Source organism: Pezoporus flaviventris, unplaced genomic scaffold (genome assembly GCF_033815535.1).
Source record: "Pezoporus flaviventris isolate CSIRO_AGI_PZ_B2104156 unplaced genomic scaffold, CSIRO_AGI_Pfla_v1 ptg000036l, whole genome shotgun sequence".
NCBI classification, from domain to species: domain Eukaryota; kingdom Metazoa; phylum Chordata; class Aves; order Psittaciformes; family Psittacidae; genus Pezoporus; species Pezoporus flaviventris.
Genome location: NW_026892584.1, coordinates 15,595,747 through 15,617,220, shown reverse-complemented (window position 1 = coordinate 15,617,220; position 21,474 = coordinate 15,595,747). Strand labels below are relative to the sequence as shown.

Sequence of the window (21,474 nt, the reverse complement as noted above, 5' to 3'; positions counted from 1 at the left end):
TGGACTACCTCACCTTCAGCCTTGCTCTGCTTGCCAAACTACTGGTTGCAATGAAGATCTGGAGCAACATGTAGCTGGATAGCTAAGAAGAGTTTCTGTGTGTCTGTGGTAGAAAGGAGCCACTTAACCTTTATTACTTTAGGTTAATAACCAAGGAGAAGTGAATGTGGACACAGGCTGAAAGATGGGCCCGGTGCAAATTCTAAACTGGGGGTAGGGGATGAAGTGAAGGTTTTATTTTGAAGTCAACATGACAAGCTTTTAAGACCACCATCTTCCAGCAGTTTGAGCCAGACACCAGCTATTTAACATTTAAAATTTTTACTTGTTTCTAGTACAGACAATACACAAGTTGGCAGAGCCTCTAATTAAGACCAAGATTTTTAGATTTTAGGTCAATGGTAACAATCGTGCAACAAAAGTCAGAGAGGACTGTGGATTTTGTCAACAGGGTAGAAAACTAGCATTGTCTTTACCGATGTTTGACTTAAGCGTGCCAATACCTGCTTTAATCAACATGAACATTAATAGTTCTGCAGTAAAGAACATTACATGCATCTCCCTCCTTAAATGTTTTCCTAGCATGCACTAGGAAGGGGAGTAATAATTAAAGAGGAATCTTGATTAGACAAATCCAGAGCCATCCTACAAAAAACACAGCTATGTACAGTCGTTCCTACTAAGTGAAGGAACAGGTTGAACACATAATAGGCAGCTTTCCTGATAGTAAAGCACCTCATCTCTCCTTTTCCTCTTATGCTGCAGTTAAGTTCCCAGATTTCTAATCTCCCAGGAGAAATCCACAATCCATTCAACTCAAGACTTATACACCAACTGAGAAGCCAAATAAGAATCATTGAGGCAACATGTCCTGAATTATATTTCAATTGGACATTCTTTATTCTGGGTCCCCTGTTCCATATCCAACAACTGTGCTGGGTTACTCAAAGAGAAGGTCCTCATCCTTCTCTTCTACTAACAGATTGGCTGGTTCATGCTCTCCACCATCAGCCCTTCGCAGCGCCCGTTCTCTCTCAGATTTTTCTTTCAATACTTTTTTCTTTTCCTGGATCTTCTTCAACCTGTGAAGAGGAATGTGGTTTATCTGTGAAACAAACATGTTTTCATAAAACAGACTAGCAGCAAGGATGCCATACAACTTGCATATGATAAAGCTGCCTGGAGATGTTCCCTAGGAACCCCAAAGTCCTGTAACAAACAGCAAAAGGCTTTTATCTCTAGCTGCTGCCATTGAAAAATTTCATCCAAACTATAAATTATATTCTTGAGCTTAAACACTGCATTATATTGTTCTGCTTGTCTTTAATGAAGTTTATTCTCCTTTATTTCATTCCAGGTTTGACATTTTTGCTTCAAGCAGCCCAAAACACTCACCTCTATGGCAGAGGTGTCCTTAAAGCAGAACACCTCAGCTCAGTATACTATATCAGCATTCCCTCTGAAAAAAATGCTATGACAGCTGTGTACAACCTAGTGGTAGGGATTCATCTGTAAACTTCAGAAAAGTAATCACGTGTCTCCAAGTTCCCAGCTATGGAAACTCAATGTGCAGGAAGAACCAGGTCATGGTTAACAGTGTTTACTGCCAGGTTAATAGTTCTCGTAAGTCCCTTCTGAGGAATGGTCTATTTGAGAAACAGGCCAGTCTTGTCTTGGTTTGGACATTTACCTGTAGAATTCCTCTCGTTCTCGTTCATCCAGCTCTGTGATGATATAAGAAAGAGTACGCTCGATCCTGGGAATAATCACTAAAAAAATATAAGCACAGAAGTTTTTGACTGCTGTTACATTAGCCAGGAAGTTACCTAATGCAATGCACAGATGGTTGTTGAAAATCCATCTAGTAATTCTTTTGGCTAGAGGAAATTTACATGTCTTTCATGGAAAAACATGCTCTTTCATTATGGACAAGTACACAATTGTTTTCTTCAGTAAGCCCAGGAGTAAACTAGGACTTTGAACATCACAGAATCGCCGATAGCATGTTCTTTTGAACGATGCAATGGAATCACTAAGCACTGATCCCTGATGGCTTGTAAGGTCCTTATTCCCCATGGAAGTGTTAAAAAAAAAAAAAAACCCACCCAAATAAAACAAAAAAAAAAACTCCTGCAAGAGATGGCCAATATTTGAATTAAAATTATGTTCTATCACATTCTTTCAGAAACTTCTGCTCAATGTAGTGCTTTTACTCACAGAATTATTATCTTGGTTTAAAAAAGCCATTGTGAAAACAAATACTCAAAGGTAACACGATCATGAGGGAAGAGGTAAGACATTAAACAAAGCTTTAGCACCTAACTGGGTGAGCTGTGTGTCAGAATCACTTTTTGAAAGGAGAAAGCTGTTATCAGCACTACCAAAGTTATCTTGAAGGCTGCAGAGGAAACCTCTTCTACAGTTAAATTTGCAGAGTGATGAGCTGCAGATAAGGCCTGCACCATCCATCAAGGGAACAAGTCTATGGAAAACAGGGCTGAAAAGGGCAGTTCAGATTCATGTACTGAAGTAAGTTATTGCATACGTGCAAAGATGTATGCATACAGGCCATATGTTAAATATGACCTGTCAACAACTCAGGAACTTGAAATAATTGAAGCACCCTGAATACTGCAATAAAAGGAATCACATCAATACTGTACATGGGCTGTATTTAAAAACTTGCAAAAAACAAATTTACAAACAAGAATAAATAAGGAATTCAGATGAAAGAAAAATACCAGAATATTGACATTAGGACTGTTCCATTTCCTCTAACAAACACAAATCTGAAGAGATTCCCAAGCTTTCTCTCAATGCCCAGTCTGCGATACCATCCAAAACCAATCAAAAGAGTTACCAGCTCTTCACTGGACACCATCATTACAGTTTTAAAAGCTATTATGCTAGCTCTTAGAACATCTGAACATATAAAAGCATCCTTTCTTTCGTTTCTGTAGAACAAACTTGACCAAGTAAGTCACGAGCAAAGACTCCACAATGTTTGTGAAATCTCTGCTTTATAGGTTCACACAACTTCCTGATTACTTTCTCATATTTACATATTCATTTATCAATATGTACTCCAGTCCATTCTACCAGGCTTTTCATTTTTGTTCTTATTTGCAATATGCTTCATTCTAATGCTTTCTGAAGAGTTTTCGAACTGGTTAGAAATCCTACAAACAAGAAAGCAGTCAAAACAAGAGGTACTTCCATCACCCTGTTCCTCATCTTGCATGGAGGCAGAGAAATACTACACATCCCAAAAGGGAAAATACTCACCATGTTCAATTGCATTCACGCGTCTGTTTGTTATTTTAATGGCATCATCCAAAGTAAGGAAGGATGTCTGATGGAAGACAAGACAAATTCCGCATTTCCATCAACTCTATACACAAACCAAAATAGAGCTTGAAAGCCAAAGCTAAGTCTGTAATGTAGCTTTACATACAGACTCAATTTTTGATAGAAGCAGAATTTTTTCTACTTATGTAAGGAGCACACTGAATACTGCACATATGAGGAGTTGCAAATACCAACTCCCCAAAAGTTTCTTAGTACAGCATTAAGTCTAAAGGAGTATAGTACAGTTCAAAGTACTGAGACTACTTCCATTTTGGAACAGTGAGAAACCAATAATCCCCTTCCTTTTTTTTAACTCCCACCAACCTGTAAGGAGGCCAGTTCCACAAGCAGCTCCACAGCTTTGGCATAATTCCTCTTCAGCTTAGCCAGCTGTTCTCCACCTCTGGCCAAGCCAGTCAATTCATAGCCTGAGGAAAAAAAAAATCAAATAGCAAAATATCAAATAATATTTGTTACTATCGTTACTACATTTTCTTACTAGATAAAAATTAGTAACTTATGAACTGCAGTGATACAGACAGCTCAGCAAGTGTGATCAGCTAAAGCCCTTGTCCATTAATAAATTGTCTTTATAGTGGTTTACATTACTACAGATCACTCTTGTGCATGTCTACAGTAAGACCTACCAGTCTCAAAACCTGCTAGTTCAAGACGAGCCTTCTCCTCACCTGAAAAACTCACTCATTTAGGAAATTAAAATCCACTATAGTCTTAATAATCCCTCCATGTCACAGGAACAGAGCAAAGTATCAGTAAGCAGAAGTAAGTACACCTATGCCTATGATGTAAACTGACTTACCAGCAGGACATGACAAGTATTTTTGTGTTAGCATACAATAGCTGTAAGTACATGTAAGATAGAAAACACCTGTTTTGTACTTACTATCTCCTCCTTCCTGGTAGTGTTCAAAAACTGGCAGGGTTACACCTGACAAAAGTAAACAAGAATGTGTGTAAGAGACGTAAAGTCTTACAGATTTATTAAGTGTAACTCACTTTTACCTGATTTGCTTCTAATGCATTATGTAAGCGCAGAATCTTTTCCAAAATCTTCCTATATAGCTTGGAATGATAAAGGCATGCTGGTTCTGGCATCTTAAGATGGAACTTCATAATTGTGTCTAGATATCTGTGATATCAGTACATGAAAAATTCAGAGAAGCATTCAGGTTTATTCAGTGTTTAATTTTATGTTTCTCTTTAGAAACGTATTCCCTATGCTTAAGGAATATTTCAAGCATTCGATCCTGATTTAGCTTTCTTGTTTTCTTCTCCATTACTGATATTTAATTTCCTGAAACTTACTTTTGATTTTTAGATTCTTAATCTCCTGATCTATTTTTCTTTAAAGCTTTATGGAAATCATGCTTTGTCTGAAGATTGAGGAATTGGACTGAGCTTACACACTCGTTTAATTTTATGAGGGAAACAAAAAAGTTATATCCTTTATGTGAAAAAAAAAACCCAGCAAATTACAGGTGTTCCCTGTTAGATGATTATAAGAAAGAAAGGAGACAGTGATTGGATACATTCCTGCATATTTCACAGTCTCCTCCCACAATTCCCTTAAGAGTCAAAATATTCATTGTCTGGAAAAGTCACCTGCTACATTGTCTTTTTTAGCTCTGATCTTGGCTTGAGCTTTGTTCACATTTTGGATCACAGTGGTACTGTAAGGAAGAAAAAATGTATCTTAATCAGGAAAATGGTTCATTAAGTCATCACTATATACAAGATGAAGTAGTTATCAAATAGCTGTAAACATCTGGAAATTGTCCTCAGCAAAGTTCCCTATGCAATTCATTGCACAGACTTTGAAGCTAACACAGAAGCTTTGAATGAAATAGGTTTCCAGAAATGTTTGTAAATGTAAAAAACACAAAGTTTGTTCAAATGTAACTTTAGAAATGTCTTAGAGAAGTATACAAAACATAACTAAAAATTAGCCAGTTTTCTGGCAAATTACTTTAAAATATTTTAATAACATTGAGTCTAATTCACCTGTGAGACTTCTTCCCTGATAAAAGTGGAGGAATTTCAAGGCTTTAATGCAGACCAAGGCCACAACATTTTGTTCTTTTGAGTTTGTATGTACTTGTTCTGTCAGAACATATATGACTTTGATTATCCACTAACTATTAACATATTAACAAACTTAAGCTTCTACAACAATTCATCATGAAGAATTCTAAAGTATTGTTAAGATCTTCCAAGAACAGGTCACTGTAGCCAAATCTTCTACTAAAGTACAGTCTGCTTACAGGGTGGAATCTGACTATTGTTTACGGCTAAACACTGTGACTGGTTAGGACAGGAAACAGCACCATATTCAAGTGAAAGGGCAAAAAGACTTTTCTCCAGTAGCACACAGGTTACAGATGTGTCTGATCGCTTAATTCTTCCCCATTAACCAGTAGTACCATCAGCTGAATCATTAACACTTACCCAACTTTATTCCACAAGATCTTCACACACTTGAATGAATTACACAAACACTGTAGTTAGAACTGTGATTTATTAAAATACAATTTAAAAACACCCTCCCACAAGAAAAATATTTGTTTCCCCTCTCAGATACAGCCCTCAATAGGCCTAGTGAGACAAGAGGGCAATGAAGAGGAGGTTAGAACAATGAGTAAAATTATGACTTACTGGGAGAAAATAACACGCATCATTACATCCAGCCCTCAAATTCACAAGAAAAATCAAAATAATAAATAGTTCAATACTCTGCTATACATCGTTGTTTCCCTACATTTTAGATTCCAAGCTGCAAAAAGCAATACCTCAAAGATTTGTAAGTAAATTCTGTTATTCTTTCTACTTTGTTTAGCTTCCAAATGGAGTACACATTTTCATCATGTAAGTTACCTCTCCTGCAGTGACATCTCCAACCTTTACCTAACGTAATTCAGTTCATCCTGTTCTACCCTGTTTCTTTTTAAAGTGAATTTAAGAATTTTCCCATGGGTTGGACATCTACAAGATCAGCAATCCTCACCTGAAATCTCCTGCTGTAAACTTTGCCTCAGCAAGTGAAAAGGCAGCTTCTCTCATCACCTCACCCATCAGCATCTTAGTCTGTTTAAGAAAAAAAAAAAGGGCAGCAAATACAAGGCAAATCACCATTCCTTCACCAGGATAAATAATTAACAGCATAAAGAAGAATACGAAACTTGAGTAAGAAATTCCTGTTAGTAGAACAGGAATACACAAGTGACAGGACAGGTTCCAAATAAATTGAGTCAAGCAGAGGAAAATTCTCATTTACCTACCTCAATAATTTTCTTAAGGATCTGCCTAAATCGAAGTGTCAAAGCATCAGATTTTTTCTTCAAGAGATTACGACCAGTCTGAGCTCCTTTCAAACGAGCTTTCATGATGGTCTGAGCCCTGTTAAACAAGAATAAATAAAAATGTCCTGCATCACCTGAAGGGATTAGGAAAAAACTTCTGCAAAGTTTGCTCACATGGATATAGGTAAAATTATGAAGCAACCAAGAAATATCAATGCAGTAAAAACAGGATGGCCACTTCAGGATAGAATTTTATATTCCCATCTAAAATCGGGACTTTATTGTATTTATCTCCATCAGCAACGAAAATTAGAGTCCATCAAAGATCATGGAAAACTGACGTCATTTTTCAGTGCTTCCACAACAGGAGAACAGTTCTCATTTTCTGATGACTTACAAGTACCAGAAATTCAAATACCCACAGTCAGTGTGACAGTAGTGTTGCTTTTAAGCTCTTTTACTGCTATGTCATCTACTCAAAATCAGAAAACACAGCAAATTCTTCATCTATGGGATCACAGCTATTGGTGCTGTGTTCTGATTTCACAGTGCAACTTGATACAGCAGCCGTACATTCTGATTTAAAGAAAGTCAGAAAGGACAATGATTCCATAGCTTCATGTGCCATACAGGAGATGTACAAGCTATTTAAGACCATCAGAAGTAGCATCAGTTGAAAAGGTTATTAGTAAGTTAGCTGTAGTGTTGTATACCCTCTACTTCCAATAGCATACTTCCAGGTTTCTTCTACAGAATTAGGATCTGAAGAAGGATCCAAACCGTGTTTCCCTCTCTGCTGTGGAGTGTATTTTAATTTGAAGAATGTTTTTGCTTTAAGTTAAGTAGAATAGCAGGAACTAAACAAGAGGCACAAGCTGCTCAAACTTAAGCTATCCCTTTGTGCATACAGCCACTGCACACGAAGGACAAAAGTCACCTCTATGTGAAGAGAAGCCCTATAAGCTTCCTCTCTGGCCCTGAAAAGGTAAATATAATTAAGATTCTACCTACACAGTGGAAGCCATTACTTTCCACATTTATTAGCATGTGATGAGAATAGCTCCATTAGTATCTACCAAACACTTTAAAAAGCACAAATGCTTTCTAAAGTTTTACCATTAAAAAAACCACCACAAAGTCAAGAGTAAAAAGGCAGCTTTGCCTCCACAACAGGCAGGTCTCTGTCACCACCTTGAAGTAACTTGTTCACTCTTTTCACCACCTGCCAGAGACTGGCTGACTTTCTAGTTCAAGCAAGATTTCACAGGCTCTGAGAGTGCATTGAACAAAGTTTTGTTTTTTGTTAAGGACACTGAGCAGCTTCTGTAATTGCTGACATCCAGCACAGAAGAGGCCCATGCCTGCAAGCCAATTAATTAAGATTTAAAAAAAACAAACAACATAAAACAAGAATTCTGTGAAATTCTGTCCTGTCAGTTAAAAAAAAAAAAAACTGTTACAGAGGCAGGCCATCCTTATTTTATCATCCTAACTTACATTCCTATCAAAACATCAGCCACGCTATTGGTCTACTACCTCATCTGAAACAAAGCTTGTAAATATTAAGCCTTTGTACATCACCATGTTCTTGCCACAATGACGTATCATCCCAGAAAACCAGATACCTTTTAAAAGTGATCTGCTTCCTCCTTGGACATGTAAACTGAATGGAAAAAGCACTACCAAAAGAGCAGGAGTCAGATCAGATGAGTATATGTATGTGATTTATTTCTGAACTAAATTTCCAAGCAGACCCTTTACCATGTAATGTGTTAATCTTTCCATATAAACTCTTATTTCGTATGTCTTGAGCGCATACACGGGGTAATAATTATTATTTTACATTCAGTGATTTCTGTCCTGCAAGGCACCTTTTTATGAAGGCTACATGCAGGCATCAACCCAGTTTTATGCAAGAAGATTTGCCTTAAGGCAAAGTCTTTCTGTCCTGGAGGGTTCTGAAAAGAAACTGAATAGCATTAAAACAGCAATTTTACAGGTAGGTCGGTTTCACTTGTTTGTGTTCATTCCAAATTTGGTGGCCTTGAAGCCTTGTGAGGAGACATCTGACTTCATGACAAATAGTTGGCTGTCAGGGTCTGGAAAATTACTTCTCTGTCCACTGAACATTACACATTTTACTTCCTTCTTCTAACACTATATGGCGAGCTTTATGTACAGCAGTATTGTCTAATAGAAAGCTATGGTTCGATTTGCGCATTTTTTTCCTTACACATATATCACACAAATTCTTCTTTAAAAATAAACGGTTTTGCAATTGCATAATTTCAAATAACCCCGACACCACCACCACTGGAAGCTGCTTGCGTCCTACCACTGTGCCCTGCCATGGCGCTCTGACGGCTGACCGAGCACACCCACCTGCGGCCTTTGCGCAACACCCAGGCAGAGGGAGGGAGACCCCCCTCGGGGCGGCGACGACAGACCAGCACCCAGCGAGGCCATTCCCTGCGCTGGGCCGCAGCTGGGACAAGATGCCCCCCAGGGCCGCCCCGAGCAGTCGCACCGCGGCGCTGACCCGTTCCTGCGGCTGTGCCCGGGGAACCGCACCGGGACCCCTCACCCCGCTCGCCCCTGAGCCCGCGCTCCCGGCGGACACTCACATCCTGGAGGGGAAGATCTCGATGCGGTCCTTGCCCGACATGGTGGCAGCGCAGGACTGCGGCGGGGCCCGCTCCCGGCGTCACCGCTGTCACCGCTGCCACCGCCCCCGCCGCCACGTGACGCGCCAGCGCTGGCTCCGCCCCCGCGGGAGGCGGTGCCCTGGCACACGGAGCACCCGCGTGCCGCGCAGCTCCTCCTCGCCCCGCCCGCGAGTCCCCGCAGGTCACGTGCCCCCGGGGGCGGGCCGGAAGAGGCGCCATTGGCTCCCGGGCCTATCGGTGGCACCCGGAGGTCTCCGACTCCGCTCGCCTGCGCTTGTTCTTCCCGGTCCTTGGGAGGCGCTCTAGCACAGGGCGGCCTTCTGCCTCAGGTTTGAGACTCTACGGTGGCAGGGGGGAAGCAGCGCTGGCCTATCGCGTGCGGCGGCGCGGAGCAGGGTGTGCCGACGCTTGCGCAGCGGTGGTGGCAGTGGCCAGGTGCACGCTGAGGCAGGAGCGGGAGCAGCGCGAGAGCCCGGGCCGCGAGCGCAGAGCGGGACCCCTCGACCGTTGCCAGGTAGTGGCTGCGCTCCCGCCGCGCACTGGGGCCGGGCCGGGCCTGGCTTCATCTCGCTTAGCCTCACCTTCCGGCAGGGACCGCCGCCGCGGGCAGGGGAGCCCGGCGCGGGGCTGGGCCCGAGCGCTTGGGCCCTGGCGGGGCGGGAGGGACCGGTGCCGCAGCTGCGAGCTTTCCAGCTGGCGTGACCGCTCTCCCGGGAGGGTGGGGGCTCTCTCACTGTGGTAGAGGTGGGCTGTTCCCGCCCGCCAGCGACTGTGGGCTGCCCTGGGGACCGGAGCGCCTCTCTGCAGTCGTGGCTGGACATTGCCTGTGTCAGCGGCGTCCCAGCGGCCGGGAGCATGAGTCGCTGGTCAGAAGTTCCTCCATGTTCGTCGGTTTCCGCAGAGACCATTGCAGCAGCGGGGATCTAAACCTTTGCTGAGGCGTTTTAGTGGCTTGAAAAGAGGATTTCCAGTATGGCGCTGTGGGCACCGTGTGTTGCTCCCGAGAGTCTTCCACAGAAAGACAGATTAAAAAGCTGTGTCTGTGGAGAGAGGAGTAAAATGCTGTGTGTAAGGAACGGTGGTTGTCCATTCTTGCTGCTTGTCGCTGGGGTTTGTTGCTTTGCCATATATCTTTATTATGTATCTCATAAGTAGACATATAGGATTGAACTGAACTGCCTGAAGCGGACTAGAAAAAACGTTTTAACAGTAAAAGTTTTTATTTTTAACCTTAGGAGTTCTTTGTTCAGCTTCAAGTTCCATGAAACTTAGAAGACTTTTTATAATCCTTTACCAGCTTGTATTACTCTTTTCTGAAAGTTAAGAATGGAAATAAGGATGGACACAGTCTTTTGAATTATGTACATAGCACTTGGCGTTACCATCTCACTGTCTTTTTCAGTTCTTTTATAGCTAGAAAGCATTAGCACTGATGTAAAGAGCAAGAATAAAACTTCGAGCTGGTGCATAAAAAAGTCTGCTGAAGGAGTGACACATTTGACCTGGCATCTGAGACTCCTGCTTCAGTAGGAAACTGTAGGGAACTTCTAGGCACACACAAAAGGAATCAGTCTAACCTGGTTAGCAGTGATGAGTATGTGGATCAGGAAAATGAAGCCATTTAAGCATTTCTTCCTGTCACTGTGTGATTATGAAGCATCTGTTTTGTACTTTTAAAATGTATATGAATTAATCCTGGTTTGGTTTTCAGGTGTGTTTTTTTTCTTCCTGACTGGCAATATATTGGGGGGCGCTTTTTTATTTTTCAGTGCTTAGGACATTTCAGGCCAGGTCTGTCTTCTGTTCTGATTATTGCCTTTTCTTCTTTGTTGACAGGTAGCCTCTGGAGCAGGTCTTGCAGGATTGTTCTAAAAATCCTGTGTTGAATTTAGAAAGTCATCTTGAGTATAGAGTCTGCTCCTTCTCACTACTACAGAAGCTTCACTCTACCTCTTTATTTTCTCAGCCTCTTGCATGATCTCTTATCAATGGTTTGGGTTGGAAGGGACCTTAAGATTATCTAGTTGCAAACCCCTGCCATGGGCAGGGACACCTTCCACTGCATCAGGATGCATGGGACACCCACGGCTAACAAATACCTTTGGGAGCACTGCAGGCTTCTTCTCTCCCATATTCTCTTGTTGTTAGAATCTGATTTAAAATTGTGCACAGCCTCATGAATTTAATGAATGCAAGATGTGCCGTGTGACCTTTTCGCCACTTGAAGCATCTGCACTACAGTGTCTTATGTGTAGGTAGTACAACAGTTGAAATCAGTAATAAAGTGTGGGTAGCAAGCTCTACTTTCAATGCAAAAAATTAGCATCTTACCAAATGTTCATAGTAATACTAAAATACTAGTTAATTTATTGTTTATGAAGTTAAATAAAGCAAAGTGGAAGGTCCTGCATCTGGGTTGGGTCCATCCCTGGCACAGCTACAGGTTGGGTGGAGAAGTTATTCAAAGCAGCCCTGTGAAGAAGGACTTAGGGACATTGGTTGACAGGAAGCTGAACATGAGCCAGCTTCAGTGTGTGCTCACAGCCCAGAAAACAACCATATCCTGGGGTGCATCAAAAGGAACATGACCAGCAGGTTGAAGGAGATAATCCTGCCCCTCTACTCTGCTCTCGTGAGACCTCACCTGGAGTAATGTGTATAGTTCTGGTGTCCTGAACATAAAAAGGACATGGAACTGTTGGAACAAGCACAGAGGAGGAACATGAGAATGATCAAGGGGCTGGAGCACCTCCCGTATGAAGACAGGCTGAGGAAGTTGGGGCTGCTCAGCCAGGAGAAGGGAAGGCTGCATGGAGACCTCATAGCAGCCTTCCAGTATCTGAAGGGTGCCTAATGCCAGAGAGGGACTCTTCGTTAGGGACTGTAGCAATAGGACAAGGGGTAACGGGTTTAAACAGGGGAAGTTCAAGTTCGATATAAGAGAGCAGCTTCTTACCGTGAGGGTTGTGAGGCACTGGAACAGGTTGCCCAAAGAAGTGGTAAATGCTCCGTCCCTGGCAGTGTTCAAGGCCAGGTTGGACAGGGCCTTGGACAGCATGGTGTAGTTTGAGGCATCCCTGCCCATGGCAGGGGGTTTGGAACTGGATAATCTTAAGGTCCTTTCCAACCCAAACCATTCTATGATTAATTTCTATTAAAACTGAAGTTTGAATTGCACAAACCTTATTGTAATTTGCAATTTTTTGTGCCAATGTTCCTCTCTGTCTGTACCAGTCCTTGCTGATTTTTTTACCATGTTTGTAGGAGAAGGCAGTGATGTACTGTGAAATAAAATCTTTGTTTCTTCTCAAATTCCAGAATGCCAGGACTAAGCTGTAGATTCTACCAGCATAAATTTCCAGAGGTGGAAGATGTAGTGATGGTCAACGTTCGGTCCATTGCTGAAATGGGAGCCTATGTCAGCCTGCTGGAGTACAACAACATTGAGGGCATGATCCTTCTCAGTGAGCTTTCCAGAAGGCGTATTCGTTCCATAAACAAACTCATCCGCATCGGGAGGAATGAATGTGTCGTGGTCATAAGAGTTGACAAAGAGAAAGGTATTTGGGGGTATTTGGGCAGGATCAAAATTGAATTCATAGAGAAAAGTGCAGGTAAACTAGGCAGCTTAGGTGTTCTTTGGTTTTGTGAGGGATTCTGCTTTTTAAGGTGCTTAAGCAAAATGGATCATCGTTGTGCCATCTGATCATTCTTTCATTTCTCTGTATCCATTGGTAATTGGTTTAATGAAGGTCAGTTGTATCAATAAAGATTTGCCTGTGTGGGTCCTCATCAGCTCAATGTTTGATCAACAAACCATACTGAAGTGGAATTTTTTGTAATATCTACGTAGATTTTCTAAGTCTTAACTGAAGAGAGGGATTATCTGACACAGAGATGAAAATCTAAATGGTGAACATTTAATTTTCACAGTCCATCCTATTAATTCAGAAGTCTTTAACCTTGGCTATAAATGCATAGATGACATGTATGTAATTGTACCACATGAATTGTATAGGTTACAAGTTGAGATTGCACAGGCAACTTTGTCATTGTCTGTCTTCTGAACATTTGAATCTTTTGCTCTTAAAGGTTTTTTAAATATATTTTCTACTTAGAACTTGTTGGATTTTGCTAATGCTTTTCCATGCAGTCTTTAAAATCTATAACCAGGTATAAAGAAATAATAAAAATGAACACTGAGAACATCTCCTAGAAACCTGACTGTTGGTATGATGTTTCTCAAATGAGAATTTTCTAGAATACTTCAGAAACTGCAGTTAACTCTGAGATTAAGTGATGATAGGTTAAAAAAAAAAGCAAAGAGCAAAGAAAGACAAGAAACTTTTTTCAGATAGATCTGAAGTGAAAGAAGTTTCCCAGCATCTCTAGTGAAAGAATAATTATTCTTACAAATTAATCTAGTTCTTATATTAACAGAAAATCACATCTGGAATTCATATAGTAGTCTTTTATTGAGTCTTTGTGGGCGCTTGTAGTTTGTGAGAAGTAGGTGGAGGCCTTTGCAAATTTGCTAAGAGATGGTTTAGTGAACTTAATATCCTAATTTGGATCATAATTTGATCAAATTAAGGCTTCATTTTGTTACCTTCTGTAGCAGCATAAAGAGATAATGTAGGCAAGGGGCAAATCCTGAGCCAGAGTGTTTGTCCTTTAACGCGTTTTTCTTGAAGCAGTTAAACTTCATTTGCACAATACCTGACACTTTTAAAATGGTTTTCCCCAATAGGTTATATCGACTTGTCAAAAAGAAGAGTTTCTCCAGAGGAGGCAATCAAATGTGAAGACAAATTCACAAAATCAAAGACTGTAAGTTGCTTTGCTATATTCAGGCACTGTGTATTTCCAACTTCTTTCCTGAGCAACCAAAATACACAGATGTCAGATAAGATGAAAAGAAAAGTATTGTTCTCATGTGTTTGGCATACTCTCATTTTCATTTACCCATGCAAATGTATTTAACCAGCTCATCTCTCCATGAGTGCTCTGGTAAACTGCTGCTTCATTAATGAATAGATCAAGTGAGACATTAGTTGAAAATTTGTGATGTAAAGGGATGTATTGAAATGATCAGAAATCCAAAGTATATGCTGGTTTAGCATAGTGGGACATCTTTTAGTGAAAAGTCATGCAGGTAGCTTAAAGTATTGACTGCCACCCTTAACTACTGTCTTACACTTCCAAGCAGAAGTCTTATTATTTAAATACTACTTTTTATTCTAAATCTTTGCCTGGCTTTGGTATTTGTTTTGGTTTTTTTAACACTCCTTTTGTGTTCCAGGTTTACAGCATCCTTCGCCATGTTGCTGAAGTCTTAGAATACACTAAGGATGAGCAGCTTGAGAGTTTATTCCAGAGAACTGCCTGGGTATTTGATGACAAGTACAAAAGACCAGGATATGGTGCTTATGATGCATTCAAGCATGCAGTCTCGTAAGAATCTTTTCTACTTCTGGGGGCTTATTTCAAATTGCAAACAAATACTTCTTGCAATAGATCCATCTTTTGCTTTTTGGGTTTGTTTTTTGTTTGGGTTGTGGTTGTTTTTTTTTCTGGAGTCAGTATGTAAAATGTAGTGGTCAAGTGACCTAGTAAATCATGACAGCAGTCTTCCAGTGTAGATTTTCTGTCTTACTGCTTTCTTCAAGTTCCCAGTGCTCTTGAGAAAGAAGGCTGAAAGTTGACTTTGGTTGTATTAGTCTTTGAGTCTGCCACTTTGCATGTCAAGTTTTTTAAAAGCAGTAAATGAATGTGTTGTGGTGAAACACTGAGGCATTGGTGAATAATATGTTTTAAGCATAAAAGAAATGTGATTACAAATACTGGAGCCATTTTGATTGCTACAGGTGAGCCTGTGGCATTTCTAGAAGAAGCAACACTGAACTTGGTTGTCTGTCAAAATTTGGCTATTCTTAGTCCCAAGCAGAGACCAACAAAAATATCTTCCTGTGTCTGAAGATATTTCTACTCAAGCTGACTGTCACTCTTCCACTGCACAGGAAGAGTTTTTCTTTTTTAAATGTGACAAGCTGGCTTGTTACTTCTCTACGCTTCCAAACTTAAAGAATGGGATCATGAATTTAGAAATGGAATTATAGACACATTATTATTAGTATGAAATTGTGATGCTAATGGAATAAGCACTGAGATATACGGCTTGTTTGGGTTTTTTTATGGAGCCTGATATTTTAGGTTGCTTTCAGAATTAACCCATTTGGTTTCCCTCTAAAGATTCCTAGTGTGCTGGGAGATCTAGTCTAGGTCATGTTTGCCAAGAAAGGTTGGAGCAGGTGATCCTTGAGGTCCCTTCCAACCTGATATTCTATGAATCTATTGCGAAATTGGTGATCCAAAAATACATTTTTTCACTCTCTTTTTTATGGCACGTAAACCTGAGTGATGAATGCGAGTTGAACACTAGATGGCAGTAGTAAAATTTTACACTTTCTCAGGACTTCAAGAAGCAGGGCACTCTGTAGCATTTTAACAGGCTTAAAACCATCCTTGTGGTTTTGGGAAAGAGGCAACATGTACATTCATTTAGACTGAATGTGTTCTGTTTTACAGAATAATAATTATTTCCTAATGATAGCAAATTTACTGGTAAAGGGGAAATCTGGACACAGCTGCAGAAGGAATTCCTGATCATTCTGTAACTGCTAAATACTTAGTTAAACACCTGCATAATAGAAGAACAAAAACTGTAGTTACACTGGCTGTTTAAGCTTCTCTCTAACTTGAAAAAAATTCCTGAACACACATGACATTTGTTGCTCATCTGCCGTTCAGGTTTGAGCACAAACATGCTTCCACCAGTAATGCCTTAAGATTTCTGTCAGCGGACTGCTACTTTTATTTGTTCTCATGCTGCTATACACAAGCTATATATATAATGCTCATGAAAGTAACTCAGAGATCTAACAGAATAGATTTTAAATGAAGAAGCAGAATTTGCATGTTCAATAAAACACTTCTGCTATGCAGGTTTGTATTTTGATGTGTAAAACCTGTCATATTTCTGGGTTCTCTTGGCTTACTTTTGGCCCTTCTGCTATCTATATTTGGTATATAAAATCATGAAAGATAGTGTGTTATTAGCAGCAGAGACCAAGCCCCAATATTGCCTCTGTTTTTTGGGCCATTTTAGTTCATGTTTGCCTGCTAGTAGAAGTATAGGTGGTCTGGTATTGTTTTTCAGAAAACTGCAGCTCTTGCCTCTGAAAAACAAGAAGAGTTTTTGTGAGGAGCTCTATGGTTATGTTTCAGATATATTTTGGTTAAAATTAATACAGCAGTAGAAAATTGACACCACTTCTCCAAACACAAGCTGATAATTTATATTGGTAAGCAGCAGAGGCATTTGCCCCTTGTGATTTTAAAAAACCTTTGTCCTTTCTTTAGCCAAGAATTTAGGCAGCAGGTAAGTGTCTGTGATCCAGCAGGTAATTTTGCAGAATGGCAAAAATCTTGCATTTGAATGAAATGCTGAAATAATTCAAAAACCTCAGATTCATAATGGATTCTTTTTCATGTGATAGAGGTTTATCTTCACATTGGAGGGAACATAAATACAAGGCAACTAGGTATTTGTCTCATGCTGTGTATTGTATATAGACAGAAGTAATTCCTCTTGATTGATTAAAAAAAATAAATCTTTCAGGTCTCTTCTTCCAGGAACAGATTGAGTAAACTACTTATCTGCTTTGTTAAATGCCTCTATTATAGAAATAGTACCAAAAATTAATGTTGTGTTGCATTCCACTTCAGTATGACTTCTGTAACGTTGCTTTGCTTGCCTCAGAGACCCTGCAATCCTGGATAGCCTGGATCTGACAGAGGAAGAGAGACGTGTATTGATTGACAATATTAACAGACGTCTCACACCTCAAGCAGTCAAAATCCGAGCTGGTGAGTTTTTTCCAGATGTTACTTGAACACATATTGATCCTCAAGTCAAACCATGTAGTGGTTTGTAATGCTGATATTTGAGGGAAACTGCTCTGAATTAAGACAACTTGATCAAGGATCGCTTGCAAAATGTCCATCTGTGTTCTGTCCCAAAGTGCAAGGTGGTTTGACTTTTATTTTTTTCCCCCTTAACTGCAGATTCTTTGGTAGACAAAGTAGTTGTCCTGATATATAATACGGTCTATCATCTTGCACTGGCACACAGTGAATTTAGATGTTTGTAGTTACTACTGCATCCACAATACTCTTTTTCATTATTCAAAGTCTTAAATTTGTTGATCCCCTAACAGAATGATTGATTTCTGTCAGCATGGCTACAACATATGTCATAGCCACTTGTCCATGAACATGTGAAAATAGTCTACACAGTATTCTATGGGTAGCTTAGTCTTGCACCATTGTTACATGTGTAAATAAATCTTTGTCTCTAAACTAATCAGGGTATTACAGATATGGCCAGCATTAGCCTGTGCTTTAATTTCCAAACATCTACAAAATGTATCTACAAAAAGGTAACTAACATTACTAATTACTATTTTTTTAATTATATATTAATATAATTTACCTTGAAAAAAATAAAAATCCAGTGCTCCTCAAGTGCTGACTCTATGCCTCTGTTTTAATTGCTGACAGAATTATGTGCATTTGTGGATGTGCTCTTTTTCAAGGTTCATTTTTCGTGAGCTTTAATTTTTTCTGGTATTTATTGCTTCTATATCTTCATCTCTCTATGTGAAATACATAATTATTCCAGATGAATTTATTGGGTGAGAGGTAAGTGAAGGTAGGCATATAATTCCATATCTTGGCTTTTCCAAGCACAATGTAAAATGTACTATGTCTAAAGAATTTATGAAGTCTTTTCACCTCAACTTACAAGTCAAGAAAGTGAAATACCTTCCTCAGCTTTTGGAGCTACTGAGGCTCTCATTGTGAATAAACACTGGATGCTAAAAAGCTTTATCCAAGCTTATGTTGAAAAACTTTAAAGATTCTAGAGCTTTTGGTAACTTTTTATGGTTAGTTTTATGTATTTATTAAGTTTTATTATTTGTATTCGTCTGTCCTAGATATTGAGGTGGCCTGTTATGGTTATGAAGGCATAGATGCAGTAAAAGAAGCTTTGAGAGCAGGATTGAACTGTTCCACGGAGAATATGCCCATTAAAGTAAGTGTCTGTTTTAGCAGTGAAATCAAAAGCTGTTTTCCAATGCCTTTGGGTACCAGTAGCATGTAGTTGCCATTGTCACAATCACATAGCTGAGGCTGAGAAGCCATGTACTTGCTTCTTGATTCTTCTCTAGCAGGTCTGTAATGTACTTCCTATCAGCTGTGTGCTGACAGTTGTTCCTGTGCCTGTGCTGTGACTTCCCAAGTTCAAGAAGCCGTATTTATTCTGTTCTCAGAATCACAGAATCATTAAGGTTGAAAGGGACCTCTGGAGATCATCTAGTCTAAGCCTCTTGTCAATGGATTAGTTCAATTTATTCAAGCCTAGTATTTGCACTCTGCATACCTACTGTTTCTTAGTGCAGCCTTAGGTAGGGAGCAGTAGATTTTATTTTCAGGTACAAGATTATGTAAGAAAAGAAGAAACATGACAACTCTCATATGTTTGACTGTTGGTAGAATGGCTACTGTACCCAGGCCTAATTCTTCTTCCCCAACAATTTCAGGATACTGATTGTATTACTGAATAAGTCTTTAAAAAAAACCTGAAAGAACTTCCTTCTTTGAAAATTATTTGATATATTGGTTTCTTATAACAAAAGGAAAAGTTTCCTTATTCAGTCATCTTTTTAAAAAAAAGTACTGGTTGCAATTGAAAAATTGTTATAGGCTGTTTTACTGATCTGCAAAGTAGATATTTCTTCCACTTAACAATATTTGTTTAAATAAACACACCATGTAGAAATACCTGATGCTGATACTGTAAATCAGGCAGGCTGTACTGATTTCCTTGTCTGCTATTTCACTCCATATTGTTTATGCTTCTAGAAAGGGTTTTTCTAATGCGAAAATGTTATTTCTTCTGTGAATTGTACATTCAGAAAAGTGTTGCTTGCTTTGTTTTCGGTGTTTTTCTCTGGTTTTATTACTGAATTTGCTTTTTAATTCCTCTCCCTCAAATCTGTACAATGTGATAGATTAATCTGATAGCCCCTCCTCGTTATGTGATGACTACTACAACACTGGAGAGAACTGAAGGACTGTCTGTTCTGAATCAAGCCATGGCTGTAATTAAAGAAAAAATTGAGGAGAAGAGAGGAGTCTTTAATGTGCAGATGGAGGTAAGAACACATTTCATTCTAAAGTGTTATTTTTTAGCATTTTTAAAGTAGAGCAAGACCAGTACTGCTAGGCAAAATTTTAGCAAAAAAGTTTTAAAAAACCCTGAACTTTGTGTTCTTTAAACAAATGGCAAAAAAAAAAAAAAAATTTACCTCATTTTCTGGTTTTATTGTGTGACTTTAGTATATATTTTATCTCTTGCTCCTTATGTGGAATGAGAGTCTGCAAATATATATGAAGTTTTCTTTATGACAGTTTACCATGTGTTCTGGTTTATTTTTGTTTTTTTCAGCCTAAGGTGGTTACTGACACAGACGAGACTGAGCTTGCAAGGCAGTTAGAAAGACTGGAGAGGGAAAATGCTGAAGTGGATGGGGATGACGATGCTGAGGAAATGGAAGCCAAAACTGAAGACTAAATGTTGTGGAATATTTGGAAGATAGACCATATGACAAAGTAGAGACCCTATTGCAAACACTCTGGACTAAATGTTTCAAGTATTGAAAACTTCAAATCCAAATACTTGAAGTGTTTTCTGTTTTAAAAAGACCAAAATGTAAAAGGCTCTTCTAACTAACGTGATGCAGCAACTTACAGAAATTGAATCTTTTGAAAGGAAGGTGCCTAGTCAAATTCAAGACACAGATCTGGCCAGAAGGAGGTTGCCACCCCGTGCTTAACATTTTTGTACATCACAGTTCCTAACTGGTGACTACAGCTCAGTGCATCTGTTAATGATATTTCCTGGGAGCACCAAAACCAAGTGAGCTGAACAGTTCTATACAAAATGTGTTTGAGCAAATATTCAATAAATTTGGGCTATGTAACTCCAATAATTATTTTTTCCCCCCTCCTTTGTCACATGGCTTAGAGTGGTGTGAATGTAAAACCTGGAAGGGTATGACCAGCAGCTGATTCCCCTATAACAGCCAAAGGGCTTTCTTTTGTTTGCTTTAAATCAAGCCAAGAATGAGTGGAACAGAATGTTTCTCTTGCAAGTTTGTTGATGCAGACTTGTTTAAAAGAGCATTTCCTTTCTTTATTGTCTGCAGTTAAGGACTGAGAACTTGAAAACTTTAAAAATAACTTCTTACTATTCCAATAAACATAGCTAATAAATGAAAAATTACATAAAGTTGTACTTTTCTCCTATAGGTGAATACAGCAGGAGCTTTAATGAACTTGCTTATACTTCAAAAAAAGCTGTACTGGCCTCTAAGCTCACTGCTGAATGACCTTAATTTCTGCCCACCCTAAGTCTGCTTTACACTGGGCTGAGCTGTTCACTGTAGAAGCAACCTCTTTATCTTCTCTGAAGAAAAGAAATAAGATGTGCTTTCCATGTTGGAGTATGAAACAAAATTAAAAATCCTGTTTCCTTGTCTGTGAGAACGGGCAGGTGGAAGGAGGTTGTTTTTGTAAACCAAAAAAGAACCTTTCAAATTGCCACATTTTTAAATACATCTTTTTTTTATCATTGTGTTGCACATCGCCCATCCCATTTTTTCTTAGTATTTTGTGCTGCTAAAGGAAAAATGCATGGAAAATGAGCCTTAACTAGGAATCCTTACTACTGCCACAGTACAAACAGTATCATTGCTCTATGGCGTTGCTACAAAAGGCATTCATAAAGGATATATGCATTGCAATTCATGCTTGATTGTTAGGGTTGGCTACTGTTATGGTTTAAGCCCAGCCATCAGTCCAGACCCATGCAGCCATTAGTTCACAAACCGCCCCCCTGCTCCCAGAGGAATGGGAGAAGAATCGACAGAATGTAACCCCCATGGGCTGAGATAAGAATTCTTCAGTTTAGTAACTAAGGTATAACACAAATCACTGCTGCTACCATCAATAATAAT

General features: G+C 39.5%; 2 protein-coding genes across 3 annotated transcripts; one reads left to right on the top strand and one right to left on the bottom strand.

Annotated features, from left to right (window-relative positions):
- Window positions 1–214: 214 nt before the first annotated feature.
- On the bottom strand, window positions 215–9,385 carry ATP6V1D (ATPase H+ transporting V1 subunit D). 2 transcript variants are annotated; one of them, XM_061463351.1, is made up of 10 exons: window positions 9,290–9,342; window positions 7,857–8,026; window positions 6,645–6,762; window positions 6,371–6,450; window positions 4,972–5,039; window positions 4,253–4,297; window positions 3,673–3,776; window positions 3,286–3,352; window positions 1,691–1,769; window positions 215–1,082 (listed from the first exon to the last, which is right to left on the bottom strand). In XM_061463351.1, the coding sequence occupies exons 3-10, from the start codon at window positions 6,747–6,749 to the stop codon at window positions 941–943; spliced, it is 690 nt and encodes a 229-aa protein (XP_061319335.1). In that variant the 5' UTR covers window positions 6,750–6,762; window positions 7,857–8,026; window positions 9,290–9,342; the 3' UTR covers window positions 215–940. The 2 variants fall into 2 exon arrangements, with proteins under 2 accessions (XP_061319335.1, XP_061319334.1); XM_061463350.1 differs by lacking the exon at window positions 7,857–8,026 and having other exon boundaries at window positions 9,290–9,385.
- Window positions 9,386–9,740: 355 nt separating this feature from the next.
- Window positions 9,741–20,448, top strand: EIF2S1 (eukaryotic translation initiation factor 2 subunit alpha). Its single transcript, XM_061463348.1, has 8 exons — window positions 9,741–9,845; window positions 12,650–12,891; window positions 14,082–14,161; window positions 14,634–14,785; window positions 17,154–17,260; window positions 18,391–18,488; window positions 19,468–19,611; window positions 19,905–20,448. Exons 2-8 carry the CDS (start codon window positions 12,651–12,653, stop codon window positions 20,028–20,030), a joined length of 948 nt encoding a protein of 315 aa, XP_061319332.1. The 5' UTR covers window positions 9,741–9,845; window position 12,650; the 3' UTR covers window positions 20,031–20,448.
- The last annotated feature ends 1,026 nt before the right edge of the window (window positions 20,449–21,474 follow it).